This window comes from Terrapene carolina, unplaced genomic scaffold, assembly GCF_002925995.2.
Source record: "Terrapene carolina triunguis isolate 2854851 unplaced genomic scaffold, T_m_triunguis-2.0 Scaffold179, whole genome shotgun sequence".
Classification (NCBI taxonomy): Eukaryota; Metazoa; Chordata; order Testudines; family Emydidae; genus Terrapene; species Terrapene triunguis.
Window position 1 is genome coordinate 6997635 of NW_020664530.1, and position 14918 is coordinate 7012552.

The window sequence follows — 14918 nt, forward strand, 5'->3', positions numbered from 1 at the left end:
TATTATCATTTCTCCTTCCTTATTTGTAGCTCAAGCCTTAGGCAGGCAAGCAGGCTTTGTCCAGATATTTTTTTCCAAAGGATCTCCCACTCAGCTATTCAGCCAGGATCTGAAAGAGGCCTGGGAATGCCATGCAGGGAAGGAAACTTATGGTAGTACTGTTTAGCTGGCGTCTCTCTGATATGAATAGCATCTCCACCCTACCTAGATTTGATCTCCCCTACCCCATTTACTGTATTCACCTTCCAGTCTGACACCCCATCACCCCACCTTTTGCTTGTGAATTTTAATAGCCAATTATATTGTACCATATAACAAAGACACATTTCACTGTTTGCCTACCCACTTTCAAATGTTGCTAGCCTTCACTGCATTTTGGATACCAAAAGGCTGCTATTCCAGCAACACTCATGCTTCTTTAGCTTTTGGGGCTCCACAATGCAGACATGGTGAGTGTTGTTAGGTAGGACCAGGTTTGCGTGAAATGATGAGCAAAGAAGCACTTTCCTACCTCTCTATATGTCAGGCAACAAGACAAGAAAAAAAATTCTTTACCTCGTTTCCTTACATCTTAGTGAAGGCTCAGCAACAGAAGTAAATTAAAATGATGTACAGAACCTTCAGTACCTTGGTAAATATGATACTGTCAGTGGAATGGAAACAGCCATGTGTGTCCCCGTAGTACAGTCATTATTCACAAGCTCAGTCTCTTCTTTAACATTTTTAGCATTGCTAAAGATGATCTGAAATAAAAAGTCTGTTGCTGAGTAAACTGAACTATAAATAGGGTTGGCAGAATTCAATTTTTATTTTCTTATCATTTCAACTGATCATGTTTATTTTAATCATTTTTTCAGATTTTTATCTATTTAAATTTTCACAGTTGCAGGCAGTTATGGGGAGGGTCGGAATAAGGGGGGATTCAGACAATAATTAGGCAATAGACATTGAGATTCAAAAATGTCTGTCCTACCTGGTACATTACAAATCTTTATAAGTGTTCATTGTTTGACAGTATTACCAAAATTAAATGTCTGTGATTGCACTAGATTTTCTCTCTGAATCATAACCATGGTCAACTCTACTAGTACCATAAATCTGAATTGCCCAATAGCATACTGAAGGAACTTAAGGTTAAACTTAGGCCTAAATTACTGAGTCCTAACACTGGCTCTCTGTTAGCAACTTGCCATGTGTGCTTGGGAAAGGCACTTATGCCCACATTTTGAGATTTGATTGCTCTACTTTGGGCATGTAAATCTATATCTAGACACCTTAAATACGATTTTCAGAGATGATTGAGCATCTGTGCCTCCTATTGTAGTTTGAAAGTGTGGGCCTAAACCTCTCTCCCAATTTCCCAAACTTCACTATGAAAAATGTAATACTGTGTAAGAGATTATTGTCATTATTATTACTATGTATTATCATCAACCTATAGGAAAATGTTGCTATCCAAAATGTATTCAAGCATAAAACCTATTATTACTCCAGACGTGATCTTTAAAAATAAATAGGAAAAAGAAAAAATTAAGTCTCCCAGCCAAGAGACTGAAGGCCAGATCCTCGGCTAATGGAACTACACCTCTTATGCCATCTGAGAATTTGGCTCAAAGCTTAGACTTACTGCAGTTTGATTGCATAATGAAAAATGAATGAATATTTTAGGCTTTTAAAAGACATCCCAACCTACAGTATGTCCAGCTGTAGTCATCAGCTCAGTGGGTTATTTGGTATACAGCAGCAATAATGCAGTTTAACTCTTGATTCATCATTTTTGCATTATCTCTCAGGTGCCGCAGGAGGCCAGAGAGGATTTCTGGGTTGCATTCGCTCTTTAAGAATGAATGGGGTGACTCTGGACTTGGAAGAGAGAGCAAAGGTCACACTGGGGGTGAAACCTGGCTGCTCTGGCCATTGCACCAGCTATGGAATGTACTGTGAGAACGGAGGTAAATGTGTCGAGAAATACAATGGCTACGCCTGTGACTGTTCCAAAACTGCATATGATGGACCATTTTGCATAAAAGGTAAAAATCTAAATGTGGAAGTCAAACCAACTAAGCCAACCAGAATTACAAATAAATTGTTCAAATGTCATGTGCATCCCTTAATACTCTTACAAACCTATCACATTCACAGGGATCTGTTCTACCACTTATATATGGTTACTGCACATCTCCCATTAGTGGTAATGGGCATTTCCTATTTAAATCCAATAACACATGGAAGAAAAGAACTTCAGGATTGTCTGTACTCTTCCCAGCCGGGTCAGGTGTTATCCTGAGCTGCTGAGTAATGAATTCCTATTAACACAGATAATGTTTATTAATTCAAATAAAAGCTGAACTTTTCTAATACTCAGAGTGATTTAGGAACAGAGTATTAGTTGTAACTGTTACAGATCAAGGGGCCAGTGTTTGAATACAATCTTTCTCAAATTTTTGGTTGTTCAGACCCAGGAGTTTGGTTGAAGTTCCTCTGGGTTAGAGACTGAGTGTCCTGGGTCAAGGGGAGGTTCATAGTTACAGTAAAGTAGTAGGGCATTTTGATTGGGCACAATGACTAATAAAGCACAGATGATATATCCATTTCATCCATTTGAAATGGCTAAGATACTAATTAAATCCTGAAAACCAAGGTTTATAATGAATCACTTTTATCAGAGGAATTTCCATTATGTTGACATACCTACCATCCATTTAAAAAACAAAACAACCCCCCCGCCACAAAAAAAAGTCAAAAACACTGCAAGAAAATTGGGGATGACACTCCTAGTTTCTTTTTATGTTTGTTTGTGTATTTTGATTGGAAATGATAACGGCAAAATTAAATATTATTGGGAAATGTAGTTTCCCAAATCAACGCATTTTTTAAATTTGATGGGCCTCCATTTGTTTACATAACATTTCATGAATATTCCTATATTCTTTTGCAACCCACTGCTGAAGATTTGATCATATTTGCCTGAGGTGCTAATCTCTCTAAACAGCCCTCTTTCACTATGTGTGTCTTATAAATATCTAAAATCATCCAATCTGTTGCCTTTCCTAATTCGTTCTAGAAGCTGCCTCATGTGGTGCTAAGTCTGTGATTTCAGCTGAGATCATTTATTCATTACTCTTCTCAATGGTATTGAGAAGATTCTAAGGAACCTTTGGTCTCATAAATTGTCTATCACAGTGTTCTGCCTTTAAATTACCCACCTTACCAGCAATCCTGCAGGCAAGTCTATTCACCAGTCATCAAACTGCCCTTGAGCAGTTCATCATGTCTGTAGGGGATAACTACTATCCTTTGGCATTCAGTTTCCCAACTCCTACTCTTTTTTTCTTTTGTAAGGCAGGCCTCAGGCATTAGAGTTTGCGCTTTCTATTCTCCTTCTCTTCCAGACATGAGATTATAGCAGAAAAGGCCAGCCCAAGGATCTCTTTATGCACTCCCTGGTTATGGGTTGAATTCCCTCCTCCCCCATGCTTTAACCCATATCTATCCTCACTTTATTCTATCAGACACAACAAATCCTGCATTGTGGCAGGGGTTAGACTAGATGGCCCTTGCAGTCCCCTTCTAAATCTATGATTCTATCATATTGTTATCGATTTTTTTAATCCAGCGGGTAACCAAAATTCGGGATCTTGTGTGTTGTTTCCAATAAGAGGAGAAATTGATGGAGTCAACTGTTTCTTTCAAGTGCAATCCTGTTCATTTACAAACAATGTATAGAGTACTGTTTCCCTGAACAAAGCAGGAATCAAACAGCAGGAGACCATTTTTTTGCTGACAGCTTCAACCCCCTTTCAGCCAACACTTGGCCCAAAATCTCTTTTCAAGGGTATGTCTGCACTGCGCAGTGAGCTCAGGTGCCTGGTATCTGGATCTGAGCACACGGATTAACATTGCCACAACAAAGTGCTACCCCCATTACCGTGTCCTCACTGTTTCTTCACTTGTCCATGTGTGGCTGGGGGCATATCCCATGGCTCTGTATGCTGGGATGCTCCAGGATTCTATCCCAATCAGTTCTGAGTGGCAGTGTGTATTTAGAACTAATCTAGTACAGAGACAGACTTATCCCTAGAGGGTGTCCCTTTGAGACAAAACGGAGGTAATTTTAACAATGTCAGTCTTTTAAAGTTCATATGTATTGATTCAGAAAATAGTCACTGTCACATTCCAGTGAACTTACTTTTTAGATGTATTCTTTTTCCAAAACTTGTCACATTTTTTTTTCTGTTTCTTTTAGGGATGGGCCAACCGCAGATTGACTGAAAATCAGCCCAAAGCTTCAGTCAAAACTAGATCTAAACAAAATATTTTCTTCTTAAAATAGAAATACCATAAGTTATACATTGCCCGTTACAATGGGGTTCCCTCCATTCTTGGTTTGTCCATAGGCACTACCATAACAAAAGCAAGAGTAACAGTTATTGTTATTGTTCTTACAATGGTATTTCTGATCTGACCAAAACCATGGAGTACGTTTATATACCTCTTTGGATCTTTGGATGTCAAATTATTTTTAAAAGTTAGAAGGTAATATTTTTCCATTTTATAGATGAGGGAATTGAGGAATACAAAGCTTAAAGGCCTCTGATTTTAGGTGCCTCAACTTTTGGATGTCCAGTTTTAAATATCTAAGGCCTAATTTTCAGAGCTACTACAGTTCCCATTTAATTCAATTAGAGTTATGCATGCTCAGAACCTCAGAAAATCAAGCTTTGGGTATCCAAAGGTGGGCACTCAAAATCAAAAACAATTTTTTGAAAATGTAGGCCTAAATGATTTGCTCAAGGTACATAATGAATGAGTCACTGATAAAGTTGGGAATAAAACCCAGAACTCCAGACTCTCAGTTCCCTGCTCTGGACACAGGATCTGGTTTAAGGAAATTTCCAGCGACTTTTATAGATCAACCTAGTTCCAATTAGCTGCAGGTTTTGTAACTTGATCATCACCAATTTCCTTTTCTGTTAGTGCTGAAATCTGACTTATCTGTGTGGAAAATCAGGTCTCTTCCCTCCAAACATAATTCAATGTTTGTGACCTCATGATGGTTCTTCATAAAAGCAACCAGGTGGCATCAAAAGCAAACAGTTAAAGGATAATGTAGACACAAAACAGGTAGCTTTGGAAATGCCCCATGAGCAAGAGAACAGTAAAAATCCTGAAGCAATGCTGAAAATACGGTCTCTAAAACACTTGTTTCGGCCCACTGAGTTTTATCTTATAAATTTAACTTGCTGTATGCCCAATAAATCCAGGAAAACACTGGAACATCTTGTAAATGTTCCCAAATTCTCAAGGTTTTCAAATAAACTGGCTTCTACATTTATTTCTAATGACACCTCATGGAGTTTTCTACCATATTCTGCTTTTCCATGAAATAGGACTTGGTTGTCACTAGATGCTAGGAGAAAACACAGAAATGAGGTTTTGGCAGAATTATTTGATGTATTGTGTAATCTTTGCTGGAGTGTAGTAGTGGCTCTTTTATATCTAGCAGTTATTCAAACACATCTCACTACTGTCAAAATATTATACCTAAGTAACATTTTAAATATAGCTGGTTGAAAATACCAACATATGGAATTTTCATTACATTTTTCATAAACATTTTGAATTTTGATCTCCCCCCTAAAAAAAAAAAGAGATGAAATATTCATGAAAATTTTCATGAAAAGTACATCCCTTTGGTCAAGCAGCTCTTATTTTTAATGCTAGAGCTATTTTGAATATCACTGTATCACTTTTGCTTTTAAGTACATGTGTAGCTGAACCTTGTGATCATTTGCTTAATTATTTTTTGCATGGATAAGCAAGTGACAATTGTATAAGTATTTTCTAAATGATTCGACAGTCACATCATGGCCTGATGTACCTTATTGTTGTTAAAAAGCACCAGTTACACATTGTGATATGTTCCAGAGTAGCAGCCATGTTAGTCTGTATCTGCAAAAAGAACAGGAGTACTTGTGGCACCTTAGAGACTAACAAATTTATTTGAGCATAAGCTTTCATGGGCCCACTTCATCAGATGCATAGAATGGAACACACAGCAAGAAGATATTTATACATACAGAGAACATGAAAAGGTGGAAGTAGCCATACCTACTGTAAGAGGCCAATCAACTGAGATGAGCTATCATCAGCAGGAGGGGGGGAAAAAAACCCTTTGAAGTGATAATCGAGAAAACCCATAGAAGGTGTGAGGATACTTAACATGGGAAAATAGATTCAATTAGTGTAATGACCCAACCATTCCCAGTCTCTCTTCAAACCTAAGTTAATTGTATCTAATTTGCATATTAATTCAAGTTCATTAGTCTCTGGTTTTGAAGTTTTTTTGTTGCAAAATTGCCACCTTCAAGTCTGTCACTGAGTGGTTAGAGAGGTTAAAGTGTTCTCCCACTGGTTTTTGAATGTTATGATTCCTGATATCAGATTTGTGTCCATTTATTCTTTTGCGTAGAGACTGTCCGGTTTGGCCAATGTATATGGCAGAGGGGCATTGCTGGCACACGATGGCATATATCACATTGGTAGATATGCAGGTGAACGAGCCCCTGATGGCGTGGCTGATGTGATTAGGTCCTATGATGATGTCACTTGAATAGATATGTGGACAGAGTTGGCATCGGGCTTTGTTGCAAGGATAGGTTCCTGAGTTAGTGTTTATGTTGTGTGGTGTGTGGTTGTTGGTGAGTATTTGCTTCAGGTTGGGGGGCTCTCTGTAAGCGAGGACTGGTCTGTCTCCCAAGATCTGTGAGAGTGATATGTTTTCTTTTTATAATATGTGAGTGGCTTTTATTGTACAGGCTATACAGACTGTAGCGACTGACAGCACTGGCTAAAGCCAGATATATGGTTGTGCAAGGAAATTTGCTGTTTTCCTCTGCTATATCAATCCTTGCTCTTGCTTGGTCAGAGACCAACAGTCATGCTGCCTTATCACATTATTTTGTTATATGTGCAAATGGGATTTAGGATGAGACAACCAAGCTCATTTTCCCTTGTAACCTAAGCCTGGATTTGAGGTCAGTTCTCTAGAGATAACATGGTTAATGGTGCACCACTTAGTTATTTAAGGCTAGATTCTGCTACCCTTACACTGAGAACAACATCCTGTTCAAGTAGCCCCCCTGATTTGACACTACATAGTGCCTTTCTCCTCAAGTAGTCCCATTGAAATACTGAGGATCAAGCAACTATACAGCATAAGTAAATGTTGGCAGAACCTTGCCCTCATAGCTTTTAAACTACGATAACAAACTTCTTTATAGTATGTATGATAGATCTGGTCAGGCTCCCCCAGTCAGCAGCTCACCAGATTGCTGTGAGGGGACCCAGACACTAGATCCTGGGTGTTTTAAGCCTCCGGAGTCTGAACAGAGCCCAGGTGCTGTCACTGTCTTGGGGTCCCTAAACATAGTCTCGGAGCAGATCTTCTATCTGTCACCCCTTCCCAAGAGCATGCAGCACAGCACCCTGGAAATAATTCTGATGCCTCTGGCTTCCCTTGTAACTTAAACACGTCTCCCAGAACACCACCCAAAGGTGTGAGTCCTCTGGTTTACCTCTTCAAAGGGCCACATGGCAAGTGTGGCATACAACACAGACACAACGTATAGAAATCTAACACATGATTGCTCTTTATTTAATCACAGGAGAAATACACAGATCTATACAAAAACAAATAAACCCTAAACTCATTTCCCTGATTTAGTCTCTTCACCACTCCAGAGCATTCTGTGGGCTGGGGTTAGGGTCCTCTGTAGGATCCAGGATCCTTCCCCTGCAGCTGCATGACTTCTCTTCCTAAACTTGAAGCTTTTCTCCCTAGGTGAGCTTGCTTCCTCTGTCCCCTTCCCTTCTTTTGACCAAATTTCCTCTGTGTGTCTCTGTCTTTTCTCTGTGAGTCCAAACCCTTGCCTCTTCCCCTTGTTTGGGAATTTTCCATTCTGCCAGTGCCAGCCCCCTGCAGAGAGAAGGTGGAGAGAACAATTTTCCCCTAGGATGCAATTACTCTTTTGTGCTCCCCAGGTAAGACCTATTCAGGTGCTGATAGTTCTTTCACGATTGTCCTTGGTCTAGCAGAGACATGCTTTCCGGCTTGTAAGTCATGGTGATTACACAGACCCAGAGGCAATCCATGATACAACAGTTTTATAATAATATCAATCAGAATTCATAAGACAGATCCCCCAAACCATCACAGTATGTTTTTCAACATCTCCTGTGGGTCCTACCCACTCTTGCATGCCAGGTTTTTCAGTTTGGCTGTACCTGGGGAATGGTAACAGAAGGAGTGATATGAAAAGTCTAAGCAAATAAAGTGGCATTGACATAGAAGGTCAGCATAGATTGGTTTATAACTAACAAATGCTTCTCAGGGTAAGTACAGGCCATGCACTGTGGGGGAGATATTTATTGAGGAAATTCATGCTTAGAATTATTGATTGATGACTGGTAAGTAATTGCATTGTCTCCAGTCTGATCAGTGGCACTTCACACATCTGATTGACATTTCAGGTGCCTGAATATTACCGTCCCCTTACAAGGACAAAGCTGTCAGAATGCCGTTTGCCATCTATTTTTATTTTGTTGTTGGTTTTTGTGGGTTTGTAATCAACTCCATTTGTTCTTTCGCTGATCTGAGAAAGATTGTTACAAGGAGCAGCCAAAATGAGTCTGCAATCCTACAGATTGCTTTCTGACCTTATTCTGTCCTTCGCTTCAGAACCTTTTTCTTCACAGTGGTCCTCCCATCACCATAATAGCATTTCTGAGAGTTGGATTTGTTTGAGCTCAATTTTCGTATTTATAACTGGTGTATCTTTAAAACAACTGAGGGCAAAATCCTAGAATCAGTATTTAGCACAAGTGTCTGTGTCATGCTCTGGAGGTCTCCCAAGGGGGCAACTGGAGGAAGAAATTCTTCCCCCGGGCATTGAAATGGGAGGGACCCAGGGGAGAGAAGTGGAAATTGCCCAGCACTACAATCAGTTCCCATTCCGGGCAGTCCTATGACCTGTGTTCCACAGGAAGTCAGATTAGAACAGAACAATGGTCCCTTCTGACTTTATAACCTATTTAAGTGGCAGTGGAACCACTCCACAGCTGATGCTTTAGCTCACATGCCTCCATGTATGTTGGAAGTGTAAATTCAATCCTATCCTTTTCTGTGCACAGTTGCCTAATATGCATGCATAAATACAGGATTTAAGGACACAATGGGCGCACACAGATGTATAGTACAAAACTCCTTTCCTTCCTGTGGGTTAGCCTTTATATTTAAGTAGAGTCCAAAAGCAGGACTGCACTTACAATATTAAAAGGCTTTTCTGAACCAGATTTGCTGTCTCTCCCTGTAGCTCTTTCTGATGCCAAGAGGAACTCAGCCTTTTATAACACTGGGTTGGTGCTAACACGATGGTCTGGCTGTTAGCCTGAGTCAGCAAAACAGCTCTTCACCTTCCGACAGAATCCTACAGTCTGACACTTGGTCAGATCCAAATTCTGCCCCATTTATGCACATGTAACCTCATTTACTTTAAAATGCCTGAATGTTTTTGCTGTAAGTACATTTTTTTAAAGTAAATGACATTTTAGTTCTTATTACTCATTGAACTGAAGACCTTGTGGACTAAAATAAATAGTTATCTATTATATTCAGTATGGCCTTGGTCTTTCAACCATAACTGTATAAAGACTTTTCTTTGGATTATGAATCCTGGGCCTTGATCATGCAAATCTGAGCAGATGTCTGCCCACATAAATCAGATAGTAGGGTCCAATTGGTTTGTACAGAAAGGTAACTAATGATGCATACATATTCACTGAACAGATATATTTGTGAAAAATATTATACATTCTGTGAAAAGGTTCTAAACAAGTATATCTCTGTTTGTCCTGCATGTACTCTCTTATTGAGCATGCAGTATATGCTGCTTTGAAAATTACATTTCTCATAAAGTCATCGAATTTCTTTATTGGAAAAATGTTTTATTTGATTTTTAATCCAAAAAATCATCTCCCCTTCCCCACTCACGTTACTCAAAGAGAGATTTCAACCAGAATACAAACCAAAGTAGTGGGATAAAGCTTTCCAGTCTACCATCGGTCATAATATATTTCTAATAAAGAGCAAAGATTTATTAATTTGTTAGTCTCTAAGGTGCCACAAGTACTCCTGTTCTTTTTTCAAAAATCCTGACAGTTGTGGGTCAGAAAGCATGATAAACTTTCAACTTCTCTGTCAGCCAATTACAATAGGACTGTCCTGGTGCTAGTATCCACTGAATTCAATTTTTTTACTGGAGATGAATGGAGGAACTACAGCAAGCTTTTTAGCTGCTGTGAATGAGGATCCATATGAAGGCAGAGCAAATCCAAACTTCTCACGCTGGGTTCCTGTATGCTATATCCATATGGTATACTTTTATAGCCCCCATTACCTAATATCCAAGCACCTCGCAATCTTTTAGTTTGTATTTTGTCCTCTGAACACCCCTGTGAGGTAAGGAAATATTATTAGCCCCATTTTACAGATGGGGAACTGACGCAGAGACTAAGGGCTTGTCTTCATGCAACAGTTAACTCAAGTTAGTACACTGGAGTTACTACTGCACTCAAGCAAGCCTAGTTCAAGGGAGAGCAGCCACACTGCAAAACAACACTGTAGTTACACAGAGGATATGATTAGCAGCACAGAGTGATTCAATTAGCTACTGCTGAGTAGTTGTAACGAGTGCTGTTGCATCCTCACTGCACCACTAGCTCAAACATCAGCATCACTCAAGCCTTGACCCACCCCCTCTAATAAGCCAGCTAGCTTGAGCTTAACACACTGCTTAACTCGAGCTAGAATTTTTTTGTGAGTGGACAGGAGTTGAGTTAGGGGTAACACTAGAGTTTATAACTGGAACTAACTGTCCTGTGAAGAGACACTCTTTGTGACTTGGCCATAGTCACACTGGAAGCTTATTGCAGAGCAGAGAATTAAACCCAGGTCTTCCAAGCCTCATTCTAGCACCCTAACCACTGGGTCATCATCCCATGGAGATTGCAGAAAGCAACTGCAAATATTTTTGGAATTGCTCTTGCAACACTAGAAAACATCCCCTGGCGTTACTTCTGGGAGCATCTCCACATAGACCTACTGATACCTCACAGGAACATGCAAAAAACATTTCTTCAGGCATAGTTCTTCTGATGTATATTTTATGCAGCTTTCTTCTTCACCTGTCTTTTTTCCCCTGCTACTTGGGATATTTTCATATAAATAAACAGCGGGAATCTCCACTCCACTTGGATGCAGTGAAGGGGTGCAAGCTCCATGATCCTGGGCCAGCCAGACTCAGCATAAGTTAGAGCTTCTAAGGAGCAGGTCTAATTTATTCCCCAATGTAATGTCCCTCAGTGGCTGCAGCACAACACCCACCAGCCTTCCTCTGGCATACCCCCTTCCCTCTATGCACAGTGAAGTAGAACCAAAGTTCTGAACTGTTTGGGTGCATTTGTGCAAAATGGAATTCTAATTATAGAAACCCTTCACTTACAGTGTGGAATAAAATGACTTCATCAGGAGCCTGATCCAAAACCCATTGAATCAATGAGAATCTTACTATAGATTTCAATGGGCTTTGGTCAGGCTGCATAAAAGACATCATTGCATGTTATTTTTCCGACGTTGACTTCTCTGCCTTGAGCACTGATATATTTAATCAGAGAAGGGGATAGACATTTAATGAGTTTGTATTGTTAATTGGAATAAATAATTGCTGTATTTCTCCAGTTGACTCCACCACCAGAATGCTCAAAAATGTACAGTGATGATAGCCAAAGAACACGCCTTGGAAATGTTCTAGAAAACGCTTTAAATCCCCACTTCTTGTCTGCACAAACTAAACATACAGTGGGACTGAGAGCAGAATAAACCCTAAGTGCACCGAGCAGTTAAATGAAAATCATTACAGTCTTCAAAAGTGCAATGGCTCTCCCAGATCAAGAAAAACAGTGAGACTCTTACCTTTACTATCCTCTGGCCAGCAGGTGTCTCAACAGTCTAGGGCAAGTCTACTCTACCGCACTACATTGGCACACATGCACAATGCGCCACTGTAGCCTGTCTGCCGATGGGAGAGCGCTTTTCCGTTGCCATAATTACTCCATCCCCGCAAAAGGTGGAAGCTATGTTGGCAGGAGAGCGTCTCCTGCCAACATAGCACCGTTGTGGACACTGCTTTAAGTCGATGTAACTTACGTTGCTCGGGGGGGGGGGGGTGTCGTTTTCACACCCTCAAGTGACATAAGTTATATCAACTTAAGCGGTAGTGCAGACCTGCCCTACAGTCTTTGTGACCAAGGACTGGCAAGAGTTGCAATTTCTGGTGCTGTCTAGCACTTCTGGTAGTACAAGCCATTCCTGGCATACTTCCTATAGGTAGTTCATACTCTGTACTGATGGAGAGGGGATAGAGTTGAGAAACATCTAAAAGAAGACGACAGACAAGGAAAGAGGCTTTGTTAGGTCACTTAAAAATCTGTGTGCGAGCCACAAGGCTTTGAGATGTCTTTGGTGTATGCCCTTGCTTGGAAACATCGTCATGAGATGTCTCACTCAAACAATCAAAATCCAATCAAGTAAAAACAGAGGGCTGAATATCTGATAATTGGCAGGCAGTGTGAAAAAATAATTATACTTATGTACCTGTGGGCAGGAAAAACCTTGCAGCCTCAGCACTGGGCATGGCTTCCAGCTATAAGCCTATATTTCAGCTGAGGTTTCTGAAGTAAAGAGACAAACATCCATTGTTGCTGCAGTTTTTCATGTGTCCTTCTGTGGTGCAGCTAGCATAATGTTCATCATCATGATGTAGTCCCACAGCCATTGTAAAGACCTGCTCCAATTGAAGTCAGTGGAGTTTTGGCATTGACTTCCGTGGGGCTAGGATTTCACCCCTAATGCACAATTATACCCCATCACCAGAAATAAGCCCCTTAACAACATAGCTCTTGATGCTTATCAGCAGAAAACATATGAGGCTTTATTAAGACACAGTAAGCCCACAGAAGTAACCAGAATTCTTTTGGATAGGGGAAGATCACCACGCAGTTTGGAACTCATTTGGAAGTCTATCAGATGACAAGTGTCAGACAGTGATCACCTGTCCTAGTGCCAGTGCAATAGAGATATCCTGTCTTTAAGTGTACTGCATCTAAGTAACTACTATATTAAAATGGCATTTTTTACGCAACAGGTCTGCTTCGTGTATACATGCAGAGTCCTATCTGCTTATCTGAGTGGTTACAATAAGTTTACCCACTTTTTTGACTCCTGTTAACAGCACAGAGCCAACTCAGCTCTTGCAGAAGGATCTGGGTTCTGTAGCTATTTTGTGCATCACCGACAGAATTGTGTATGAAGTTCCGTTCTCGACACCTGACTTGTGACAATCCATTGATGGCAATGGCCTTTACAGTTGTCATTAAGATCAAAATTTGAAGATGATCAGGTTGTGGGTATAACTGAGGGTAGCATTTGGCCTGCGGAATCTTAATTACTTGTGATGACGCATGAGAAGGAAGGAGAAGTCAGTGGAGTTTCACTGATGTAAAACCAGTAGGAGAGAAGAATCAGTCTGCAACATTAGGCTGGAAATCTCATGACAACTTGCTTTCTTTTGAGATTTGTGGTAATTCCTGCCTGTGGTCCAGGTGGAAATAGCACAAGAACAGCTTTTATCAAAATTTTCAACGCCACTGGCCCTGATTGGAACTGGATTGTGCCAAAATGAAAATAATCAAATGATAGTGAGGGTAGGGAGTTGGTGGAACTATTTTGAACCTCAAAATAAGTTTGTCAGTTCTAAATCTGTGTTTTGCATGGCGGTTTTAAATAAAAAAATAAATTAATTAATGGAGATATCCCATCGCCTAGAACTGGAAGGGATCTTGAAAGGTCATTGAGTCCAGCCCCCTGTCTTCACTAGCAGGACCAAGTACTGATTTTGCCCCAGATCCCTAAGTGGCCCCCTCAAGGATTGAACTCACAACCCTGGATTTAGCAGGCCAATGCTCAAACCACCGAGCTATCCCTCCATCCCTTTTTTAAATGTCAGAGTAGATTTGTAAAATGTATATGGTTCATATTGAGAGTATACTTCTGGCTTAGTAAAATTGCTTCTGTTGTTTCACAAATCCTATCTAGTGCTTTTCCAGGCAGCTAATCCAAACTTCTTTTTTTTATGTTTTTGCTATGACTGTCAATAGAGCATGACTGCACTGCATATTGGTTTGGAAATATGTGCTGCTAGCCAAAGAAAACTGATCTGCTACTGCCATGATCTCTTCTTTTAAGCTTTTGTCTTGAAAGGACAGTGTAAACAGTAACCCTTTACCATGTTTTATCTCCTTGGTCTCTTCTTTTCAGATATCTCATCTAAAATGTTCCAAAAGAGGGCAATAGTGGAGGGAGGGATAGCTCAGTGGTTTGAGCATTGGCCTGCTAAACCCAGGGTTGTGAGCTCAATCCTTGAGAGGGCCCTTTAGGGAACTGGGGTAAAAATCTGTCCGGGGATTGGTTCTGCTTTGAGCAGCAGGTTGGACTACAGGACCTCCTGAGATCCTTTCCAACCCTAATAGTCTATGATTCCTCTATGCCTCATCAACAAGGAGTTGTCTTTTATGTTAATCACTATTTTTCCTAAACTGAAAAATGTCATTCCCTATTTAGGCACAGATTCAGGAAAATATCCATTCAGTCAATAGTGCTTCACACTCATTCTTTAAAGTTTTCCTGAATCAGGGACTTAGATGCCTCCTATTTAAAAAAACCCTCAAGGTGATCAGTGTTTGGTGTCCTCCCGGTAGAAAATGTCCTCACTGATCAGCAATCAGCATTTCAAAGTCATAAC

General features: G+C 40.3%; 1 protein-coding gene across 1 annotated transcript in view; it reads left to right on the top strand.

Annotated features, from left to right (window-relative positions):
* LOC112113482 (contactin-associated protein-like 2) overlaps positions 1-14918 on the top strand; it is a 1103244-nt gene that overhangs the window by 980049 nt on the left and 108277 nt on the right. The window contains exon 18 of the mRNA XM_029912066.1: positions 1794-2030. Coding sequence (XP_029767926.1) covers positions 1794-2030 — 237 coding nt within the window. The remainder of the gene's footprint in view (positions 1-1793; positions 2031-14918) is intronic.